The 11,684-nt window shown below is 37.3% G+C and overlaps 1 protein-coding gene across 1 annotated transcript; it reads left to right on the top strand.

The window, feature by feature from the left end:
• The first annotated feature begins 357 nt into the window (after positions 1–357).
• LOC127872541 (uncharacterized) lies at positions 358–2,783 on the top strand. Its single transcript, XM_052415867.1, has 3 exons — positions 358–1,796; positions 1,951–2,078; positions 2,223–2,783. The coding sequence occupies exons 1-3, from the start codon at positions 358–360 to the stop codon at positions 2,624–2,626; spliced, it is 1,971 nt and encodes a 656-aa protein (XP_052271827.1). The 3' UTR covers positions 2,627–2,783.
• Positions 2,784–11,684: the final 8,901 nt, after the last annotated feature.

Raw genomic sequence — 11,684 nt, 5'->3', positions numbered from 1 at the left:
CGCTACGTGTCAAAATCGATCAATTAACAGGGGTCGTGTTATCATATCGATTGTCTCACGTTCGCGGTCAAACCGAAAGAGCGGCATTGTTTAATGTGGTTGTTAATTGACTTTAATCTACTACGTCATTATTTCCCGCTGCGTAAGAGCAAAGGATAGTTGTTCACACATCTGAAGTCGAACAACGCTGAGTAAAAAATTAAAAGCAGTTTATGTTCGCACGTTTAACCGACATAGAAGTTGAGTAAAAAAGTAAGCATATAAAAACGTCATCCTCACTAGGTTTATTATTGTCTTGTTCTAAACCCCAGCAAACATAACGTAAAAAATAATAAGTGAATTTGAATTGCGTTAACCATGTCAAAACGCCCAGCAGATTCGTCTCCTTGTCCCAGCAGCAAAAAAGTGAAACGCGTATGTAAGTTTCAAGACAAGTGGACGACTGAGTTTGATTGCATATCCAGAAGCAAAAAGGGTAGCGAATTCGTGTTGTGCAAAACATGTGACATGGACTTTTCCATCAGCAGTGGTGGTCGCAATGATATCACCAGACACCTGTCGTCCAAGACGCATACGTCTAACAGAAGTTCATCAGCCAGTACACCTCTCATCCGGGATGCCTTCAAGCCAACCATCACCGACCCGGTCGCGAAGGCGGAAGTGTATTTTGCATCTTTCGTTGCAGAACATCACCTTCCCTTCACAATTGCAGACCATTTCACGGACTTAGTTAAAGTGATGTTCCCTGATAGTGACATAGCGCGGAAGTTTAGGTGCAAGAGAACTAAAACGGCTAACATTATCACGAAGGCTTTAGCGCCTGTCGCACAGAAACGTGTAGATGCTCTGTGTAGGGAGAACAAGTTCAGTATCATGATGGACGAGTCTAACGACCAAGGTGACAAGAAGTGCGTAGCTATTCTCGTCCGAGTGTATGACTCGTCCGTTATCAAAGTGACCACTTGTTTCCTGGCTATGCCGGTATGCAACATCGGTACAGGAGAGAACCTCTTCTCCTGCCTGAATGAGGTGTTCCTTCAGCGGAACATTCCATGGAGGAACGTTATTGGGTACAGCTCCGACAACGCACCGGTCATGATCGGTAAATCGAACTCTGTGCTCTCTCGCGTTCGAGAGAAGAACCCGGATGTTGTAAACGTAGGGTGTGTGTGCCACATCATGAGCACGTGTACACAGTACGGGGTAAAGAAGTTGGGTGTGCCGGTTGAGGAGGTGCTGCAGGACGTGTTCACTCACTTCCAACACAGTTCCAAGCGACGGCAGATTCTTCAAGAATTCCGGGACTTCACGAACACGGACAACTACAAGCTCGTTCGTCACTGCAGCACCAGATGGCTTTCATTGCAGTCGTGCGTAGAGAGGTTTCTTCAGCAGTGGCCCGCGCTGACAGCTTACTTCCAGAGCCATGATGACGCTGAGAAACGTGGCAGCAGGGTGGCTGGCATCGCCCAGAACCTTCAAGATCCACTACTGGCTCTGAGCTTCCGGTTCCTTTCGTTCATCTTGGTTCCGTTGAATACGTTCAACACCCAGTTTCAGAACGGCGATTCCATGGTGGGCTACCTCCACGGAGAGATTTTACGCGTCATACGCACGTTCATGGGGAAGTTCGTCAAGACGTCAGTCATAAACAGCGCAAGTGACGTGACGAAAGTCGACTTCAGCTGCCGCGAGAACCAACATGACGACGATCTCCTGGCAGTCGGCATGGAAGCTCGTACCTACCTGGCCGAGAATGAGGATGTCCACCCAGAACTTCGAGCGAAGTTTTTCAGGTAAACATGTAATCAGTAATCTGTGACTGCCATAAATAAAATAAAAATGTATATATATTTATGTACAAGCAAATGTTTAGCCACATCTTGCCATCTGTAATCCGTAACTTATATTATATGCAATGAACAACATTTTTATTGTATCCACTTGCAGGAACGTTCGTGACTTCTATGAGGAAATGACCAGTAAGATGATAGGCAAATTCCCATTGACAGATTCCATCTTGCAGTCACTCTCCTTCCTTCGTCCTGAGAAGAGGGAGACGGTTTCTTCGGAAACAGGTGAGAAACTGAAAAATAACAACAACGTGCGCGTTTAAAATAGACGTAATAAAGTGACTTAAATTTAAGATGAACAATATCATTTTATTGTTAAATTTCACTAATAAAATATTATTATGCTTTACACATGCACTATACTTTCAGTTGTCAAGCTGTCTTGTCGACTCGGCGTTGAACATCCCGACGTAATCCAGGAAGAATTCATCGACTTCCAGCTACTGTCACCGTCAGCCTTGCCGCCACATGAGATGGGGATGACATTGGATCCTTTCTGGGCGGGAATAGGGGAAATGAAAACTCCACTGCAGAAACCACGCTTCCCCCAGTTGTTTCAGTTGGCCGTCGCTGCGATGACGCTGCCACACTCCAACGCCGACCCGGAGCGTTGTTTTAGTGTTTTGAAGAAAATTCAGCGGGATGACAGAGAGAACTTATCCATGACATCGATCGAAGCTCTGTTGAGTTTAAAGTTCAACGAAAAGACAGCGTGCTTCGACACTAAGATCACGAGTGAAATGTGTGTAGCAGCGAAACAAGTGTGTAACTAATGTGTGACTGTCCGGATTATAAGTTGACGATCTACCGGTACTGTTTTGTTGTATTTGTTTTATTGTGATTGGTTGTATGTATTGTGAATTGATTTGAGTTGACGATCTAACGGTACTGTATTGTTGTATTTTGTATTATATAAATGTTATAAATGAATAAAGGCGTATCAACAACTACGCGTTACACACCGGTCTTAACAACAATAACGCAGTGACGTCACCATCTATGTTTAGAACGCTTACCTGAAAACACGTGGCTTGTATCTAGTAACGGAAGTAGTAATGTTTATTTTGACGTTAATAGTTCAAGTGTATTTCGGATAAGCTTTCGAACTTTTGCAATTAACGATGCGAAACAAAAAAACGTACAGAAAATGCATATGTCTATAAATATCGCTACATTTAATTACATGTCCCGGAGAATCGGCAAATGTCCCGGACAATTTAACTCAATGTCCCGGAATTGGTCTGAAAAATTATGGCATGTATGCAAGTAAGTAAGATTAGTAGAAAACATTATTGATATTATATGAAATGTGTCTTTTTGTGTGAACCGTGTAGAGATGGACAGATGGATTAATCAATTTGTACCTCCCACAACAGTCAATGCCGGTCCTGCATGATACACAATATTTTGTGTCTATTGATAGATATATTAATTTTAGTACTAGGCACATGTTGGTGTCACGATTTTGATCAATGGAAATAACCACTGGTGAGAAGCATCAAGCAGATCTGGTAAACAGAAGAGCATTATACTTAAATGTTCACTGTGGAGAATAGATAGCTAAGTATTGATATTATGTACATCCTAGTTCATGCATACAACTACAACCAAATTAAACATGATCAAGAGTAAACAACTGTAACGTTATATCAGATAATCACTAAAAAATATTATATTTATTCGCCGTTCAGGGTTAATACAAACAGGGCGAATTGTTATCAGAAAGCACAAGTTGGACTGCAACATTCATGCTTACAAGAAAAGCCTAGTAAGGCAACATTAGTGTTATAAAATGATCTACAACATAACATGTTTGCGTATTTTAATACTGTACAATAACATTAAGGATGTTTCTTATAGGTTGTTCATATTTGTATCACAAAGAAGTTTTGCCTAATTGCTCCAGATGTATATTTTTGTTGTTAAAAACAATAAACCAAAAAGAAATGTAATGAAATACAGTGTAGGTAAATGACATGTATTTAATCACAAAAATAAGGTCTATGCCCTGATTTTTTTTTACTTTTTAGCAATTAAGCAATATCAAAGGGAAGGTAAAACGCTGCCATTTGAAAAACTCAGATACGAACAGAAAATGAACGTAAAACCAAATAAATACATCACTATCAAAACTTATTTCTTGCCATGATTTAGTTGCAGAGTGCAGGGAACACATTTAACTCATTGTTGTGTTATGCAGCAAACACATTGACCTGATTGTTGTATTATGCATCAAACGCATTTACATGATTGTATGATGCAGCAAACACATTCATCTGATTGCTGTTTGATGCAGCAAACACATTGACCTGATTACTGTGTTATGCAAAGAACACATTGACCTGAGTGTTGTATTATGCAGCAAACACATTGACCTGATTGTATGATGCAGCAAACACATTTATCTGATTGCTGTGTAATAAAGCAAACACATTCATCTGATTGTTGTATTATGCAGTGAACACATCGATCTCGTTGTTGCATTATGCAAATAACACATTTACCCAAGTGTTGTATTATGCAGTGAACACATTGGCCTGATTGTATTATGCAGCAAACATGTTTATTTGATTGTTGCTTTATGCAGCAAACCCATTGATCTGATTGTTGTATTATGTAGCAAACACAATTCAGTGATTATTTTCCTTCTTTGGACACCCAGTCCGGCAAACGGACCCGCTCCCAATGACCTACGGACCCGTTCCCAAAATGAACCGGACCCGTCCCAATTTCCGAAAAATACAAACAAATCCCAATCAAAATTGAGTAAACAATCCCAGAAAACGCCAACTTGACGTATTTTGAGACCGTTTCAACTTGCGGCAGATTTGACTTTTCAATCATTAACTGGTATAAACATTTAACGTTGCATTGGTACATTAAATACAGTACAGCCAATGCAGAACAAACATATTTTGCGATCCGCTGCGGCAAGGTGAAACGAGTTGATGCCGCGTCAGGCGTTGAAGCCGATTCTTCGCATCTGTCTGCCGAGACGTGCCGAGGTTAGCAGCGATCCGCGATATAACGCCGAGTTGATGCGCATCATGAAATAAAAATCTTTTTAAAATGATAAGTTAGTCAAAAAAATTTAAAAGAACAATTATACTTTTATTTTAAATCATAATAAATTTAATGTATCTATTACTGCATACTAACTATTTTTCTCATCTCTACTCACAACCCGATAATCCCGCATATTCCAGTTTAATAGCAAATTCTGGAAATATTTACGATAAAAGTTCTCATAAATTTCAAGAAATACAAACATTCGCCATTTTTCTTAAGTGTCAAATAAATTTTGGCATTTGTTTCTATTTAAATATGTGATGAAATAACGTCCAATCGGGCTGTTTTTTTTCCACTTAACACGTGTAAATCGCCTAACGTGATGTTCATGTTTTTATACAACACAAAATACACCAACACTTTCCATGTGACGTTGTACATGTCTGCATAATTTTTGCACGCTTTTTATTGACACAAAGGAGACAAACGATAAAGCACTGTTTATTTGATGCTAAAATTTGTTAATGTTGCATTAGCATTAAAATTCGGAAGCGTGTTTCGGATTGCAAATTGAATAATGCTCGTTTGAGAATTGAAACGTAAAAATAATAACTATGAAAGTAGCGTAAATCTAGATTTCGACGCTACACAAATGTACATGTAGGTGTATATCTTTGCACTCTATCCGCCGCAAACGTATGCGGCTGATTTATTCTGTGAAAGTACGCGAGGTTAATACAGACTCGGCGTCATTGCATGGATCGATGCCGTGTCCCTCGGCAACAGCCGCGTGAACATATGACGCAGCCGCCGAGTACTAACATTCTGGCCGTGGCCTGACCGAGGATAATGTTTGTTCCGCGGTGGCTGCACTGTACGTATATGTTATTGCAAAATATAAACCAGTCTGAATTTTCTTACGCTTCTGGCAATATACGCCATGAGTCACAATAGTAAATATTACAGAAAGAAATTAAAACATACTGAAGTCAAAAGCAAATTGTTATGCGATGTTAGTAAAAAGTTCATCAATCTGCACAGACAAATGAAACAGACTCGGACAAGGCACACTTAGTGCCCTGATAAGGCTATGCAGCCTGGGGTGTCTCAGGACTCTTATCAGCCCAGTAAGACACCATTCTTGATATATTTAACCCTTTGAGTGCTGGAACCGGATTTTGAAGGCCTTTGCAAACAGTTTGGATCCAGATGAGACGCCACAGCACGTGGCGTCTCATCAGGATCCAAACTGTTTGCTATTCTGATAGTATTCTTTGAAAGAAAATCGAAGAAAATGCTTATTTTAGAAATTCAGCAGACAACATTTAAGCAGAAGACAAATTTTCCAGCATTCAAAGGGTTAAAGCAGATAAAAACAGAGAACTCTGTAAAAATCTGTGTTCCGTTAGCATGTTGTTGTTTTTGCAAGACTGTGAATAAAAGTTTATGTTGCTTTCCTGTGTCATTTAAAGCTGAAAAAAGTTAAAAAAAAGTCATTAAAATACCATTCTTCAATTGGTACAATTCAAAGCTTGATTTTTCCCAATTGGAAGATTTCGAGACTTGTTTTTTTTCACAATTTGGTGGTTTCATGACGTGAAAAATTCCCAATGGCAAGTTAATACCTGGCCCATTCCCAATTGGGTAAAAAAAATCACTGCAATTTGAACTAATAATTAAGTAAATCAGTTGTATTATGCTCAAAACACATCTGCCTGATTGGTGTATTAATTTATGCAGCTAACAAAATGACCTGATTGAGTTGTATTATGCAGCAAATGAACTGACCCCATTTTCAAAATCTCAATTTAAATAGGTTTATGTTAATTCATTATCTTCAAGGCTGTCCAGTTATTGCAGTGGTTGGTACATGAAATTCTCACTTCTGCAACCTGAATTCAATCCCCGTTCCCAGGACATGTGAGTTTAGTAGGTGATCACCATACCAGACACGTGGGTTTCCTCAGGAAAATCCGGTTTGCACCCACAGCATAAGACCACACCAAAACTGAATAACTTTCAGTAAAACCTAAATACACATGTAGCTGGAAACTGAAGCTTTAAATTAAAATTAGTTTCCACTTAAGTGAGTCTAGTAATCAGATTAGGTAGGAGTGCTGGGACACTCACAAAATGCAACCCGGAAGGACCTCATAAAGTTCAAAATACATACACATTATGCATGATTATGATCATTCATTTTTTATAACAACCCCACTCAGGGGTTTTTTTTAGAGAAAGGGGAAGACGCTGGACGCTGGGTGAAAGGGGAAAAAAAGAGTGCGAAAGAGAGATATAAGGGGAAAAAATAAAAACTGTTCATTTCAATGTCTATAACTCATCAAAAGAGACTTGTCTCTGTCCTTTTTGTTCTTAAACACATTTAACAGGTATTAAAGTCAAAGTCCTTAATAAAGTTGCAGGTGTAGATCTAATAATGGGAAATGTTTTCAACTATATTTTTGTACTGGGGCCGGGGGACGATGTCAATTTTGTGATTTCAATTTCATGATGAATGGGTTGACGATCTTGATTTGCTACAGTATTGGAAGGGAAAGGAGCGGCAGCTGCCGATTGTCTACTTTCACTTTCACAATGTTCGATGTTGATTACCTCGGAATCCTGCTGGGTTATAACGGTTTTCGATGATTCTTTCTTAAAAAATGCCTCGATGCGTTCAGTATCTTCCGAGTTCTAATGTTTTATTTTGTTTGTGTAAGAACGCTAATTGTGAGACATTTTTTTCTGTTTTCACGTTTATACCTCGGCTTGCACATAGCCCGGATGAAAATTCGACTGGTTTCCGGTAATTAATTGACGAAACACCCTTCTCGCGCAAGACCGGTATCCAGTAAAATAGTCACATGATTATTACGATTAGTTGCCCAGTTTACATGACGTTATTTAAGAGCTATATTTAGAATAACTGGGATTCCCAGATGTTGTGTGTTCGTCTGGAGAGAGAGAGAGCGCGAATTCGTTGTACATGGCGCAAATTGGATAATTGTCGAATGCCCCAAGGAAAAATAAACATTTCTTTGAGAGAAAATATTATATTTTGGTGAAAAATGATATTATTGGTGGGGAAATTGTATTTTAAGGGGAAAAATTCTGGTAGGGGAAGACGCCGAAAATCGGCGTCACTTTCTTAGTAAAAAAACCCCTGCCACTTCAACTTACGTAGATCACGTTTGAACAAAGCATTATCATCAGTTGGTTCTCAGTATTTAACATTCCTGCCAATCCTTCTTAAGAGTAATATTAACTATTTGTGTCTATCTTTAATCTCACACACACACCAGGAATGTAAGCATGAAAGAACCACAATGGAAAACCATGAGAATACAGCTACAGTCTATATTACATGAAAATATTCTAGTCTGATCAGGATATAGATTAATCAAACATTATGGCATATTCACATTATTCAGGAATTGGCTACACTATTTTACCATTGTAAATGAAAGTGAGATATTGGAGTAATGACAGTCCAAGGAAGACAACTCAAAATTTAAAATTGTACCAAACATTTACCTTTGGAAATGGAAGTGAGATATAATACCAGTAACGCAAGTCCAAGAGAGACAACTCAAAATTAAAAATTGTTCCAAACTTCTCTGTTTGTGGAGGAATTATAAGTAAATTCACTTCATTGAATTTTTAAAGTTTTTCATGTCTTTATAAAACTGAAGTACATACTGCATATACTTTTTGACATGAACTAAAGACATGAATGATGCCATAGAGATGCTTAAATGTTAGAAGTTAATAAATGAAATTTATGAAAAAGACCTGATTTAAAATAATTGTACTTAATGGATACAAGTTATACATAAAAGCTTGATAATGACTTGACAACTTAAGATTGACTGCAATGAATAATTGTCTAAAATTACAATTTTAAACACAAATTGATAACATCTTACACATACACACAGTATCAAATCTGGATTTTTTCTTTATTGGGTTAGGACTGACACTTTTCCAGTTTTTTAAACTTCTTTCCTGGCGCTTCAATTAAGATGTCAAACAATTTTACTTGAAATGACAGGCACATTTGACACCAGACAATAACTGACCAAAATAGCATTTGAACCTCACTTGAACACGCAATCTGTGATTGGGCTGCATGCCACTGAGGCTGTGGCTGTTATTGATATGAATGTAATCTTACCTGACACAACTTGGCTGGTGATTCTTGACTTGACAACTATCCGAGGCACAGTCACTTCCACTTAAAAAGGAGGGAGGTCAGTTCAGGTCCAGTGTATGGCTTGAATTTTATTTTTGCTGCTCATTAGACAACCACTTTCACTTCCAACTTAACAGGAGGGAGGTCAGTACACGTCCAGTGTTTGGCTTGAATTCCGTTTCTGCTACTCACTAAATAACTATCACAACCACTGTCACTTCCACAGGAGGGGGCCAGTATAGTGTCAAGTGTTTAGCTTGAGTAACATTTCTGCTGGTCACTATATAACTGTTCCAACATTTGTCACTTCCACCTAGACAGGAGGGAGGTCCATGAATGTCCAGCGTCTGGCTTAAGTTATATTACTCTTGCATAAAAAGCTTAAGCCCCTTGCTTGCCAAAGTGTCCTCTGTACATCAACTGTGTTTTCAAAAGAGAAACATAATAAACTAATTAATTATTACTCAAAAAGTTGAACACAACTCAGTGATTACATATTATTAATGCCTTAATACCTGTTCAGCCATCAAGTGTCTCACAGTCAATTATGACCATGTCAAACATCACTGACAACCAAGGCCTGTGGTTTAAAAGAGATCATAGTCAGAGTTGATAATGTATCTATGGACATAAGTCCACAGGTATGTAATGAACATCATAAATTATAATTATATCATTTAAAAAACAACTATAAAAAATCAATCATTTGGGTTATAAATAATCAAAATAATAAATCTGTACAGTAACTGTAAAAAGAACTTCAATTCTTGGTATGGAAATATATAATATGAGATTTATAATTATATAAATTACTTCCCTTGAAAATAATTGTCTGTAACAAATCTCTATTTTTAGTAGCAAATAATTAAAAGGCACTACCTTGACTGTAGATTCACCACTCAAAATGTGCAGCTCCATGAGATACACATGTATGCCAAATATATTAAGTGGCTATGTTCAATATTGAATAATTTTCTCCCTTTTTAAAGCTTATTACTTCCCTTAAATCTGTTTTTTTTATCGTAGACCATTAAGGATGACCTTGCACTTTTACCACAATGTGATTGTCAGCAACACAATGCCGCCTACTGCGCCACCTTGATTTATTTAACAAAAATATATACGTTGGCAGGTCAGATAACCATGTCCATTTAAAGCTTATTACTTCCCTTGACTTTGTTTTTTCCACCCTAGGCCTTGAAGGATGATGTAAAACTTGAAATTTTACCACTCAAAATGTGCAGTTCCATGAGATACACATGCATGCCAAATATCAAGGTGCTATCTTCAATATTTACAAAGTTATGGCCAATGTTAAAGTTTTTTTAGGATGGACAGACAGACTGACATACTGACATGTTGTCTGACGGACAGTTCAACTGTTACATGTTATATACCACCCTACCTGGGGCATAAAAACATCTTATTGAAATCAAGTCACCAATATTGCTACCTGATTTTGTTCGGGAGGGTGTGGGGAGTGTTTTTATCATAGCCACTGATATATTTCAATGTTTTATTTAAGGTTTATTATATATAAGTATAAAACTGAAATCAAATAACATTTATCTCAATCACATATGTTGCTATGTCTGTAATACATGGACATCAAGGATAAAGGATATAGAAATAAAGACAGGTGTAAAATTGCGAAGCTTTAGAATGAAAAAAAATGAAGCTTATAAAAATACTTGTGTTTTGTGTGTCCTTGGATATTAAAGAGCCATATAAATATTGCATTTATCAGTGGCGCTATTGCTTTTGAGGTAATTCACTCTGTTTATTTTCATGCTTGAATTTTGACAGAGCATAATTATGAAAAGTTAGTGTGCACAGAATGCTTCGCAACATAATCACCCTTCTCATAAGCTATCCAATGTCACGCAGCACATCTGATTAAGTTTTATTAAAACATTATTATTATTTTTTAAAGAAGAAATGCTGAATAAAAAGAAAGACAGTTGGCAAGAAAACAAATTTCGCTGAATAAAAATCAATGAATTGAGTTGTCGAACATTTACTAGATGCAATAACGTGCTATATTATTTCTACTTTGAAATCTCTTATCAATGGAATTGTAACATTAAGTCCAAACAATTCAACATTGAATGATAAACCTTCATTGAACTATTTAATTGTCGTAAAATCCATGTCAAACTTGTTTAATTACACACTGTTTGCCATGCAATAGCATTTAAACTGTAAGAGCGAAAACAATTTGCATAGGCAACCTTATTCAGGTGTTATCACAACAAAGGGAGATGAATCTATTGCGATTGACAATAACACTGCTGTTTTTACACTTGTGCAGTTTTCTGCTTCACTATGCACTTTTTGGGGGAATTTCTTAAGAAAACCAAACGAATGATAACATGTATGGAAAATGAATACATTTGAATCATTTTAGTTGAAGTACGATTTGATAATGTTTTTTATTTTCTCATGTTTGTTTTTTTTTGTTTCATTGTTCAATTCACAGTTAAACAAAATACACCAATTTATTTGAGTTGAAGTAATTGGGGGGATTATAGTTCTTAATATAAACAATTATTACCGTTATTAGCACGCTGATGGATTTAGAGCATGTTTTGAAGGGACCTTACGAATGCCATAAAATGTATGGAATATGA

This window comes from Dreissena polymorpha, chromosome 3, assembly GCF_020536995.1.
Source record: "Dreissena polymorpha isolate Duluth1 chromosome 3, UMN_Dpol_1.0, whole genome shotgun sequence".
NCBI classification, from domain to species: Eukaryota; Metazoa; Mollusca; class Bivalvia; order Myida; family Dreissenidae; genus Dreissena; species Dreissena polymorpha.
This window is presented reverse-complemented; position numbering and strand designations above follow the sequence as displayed.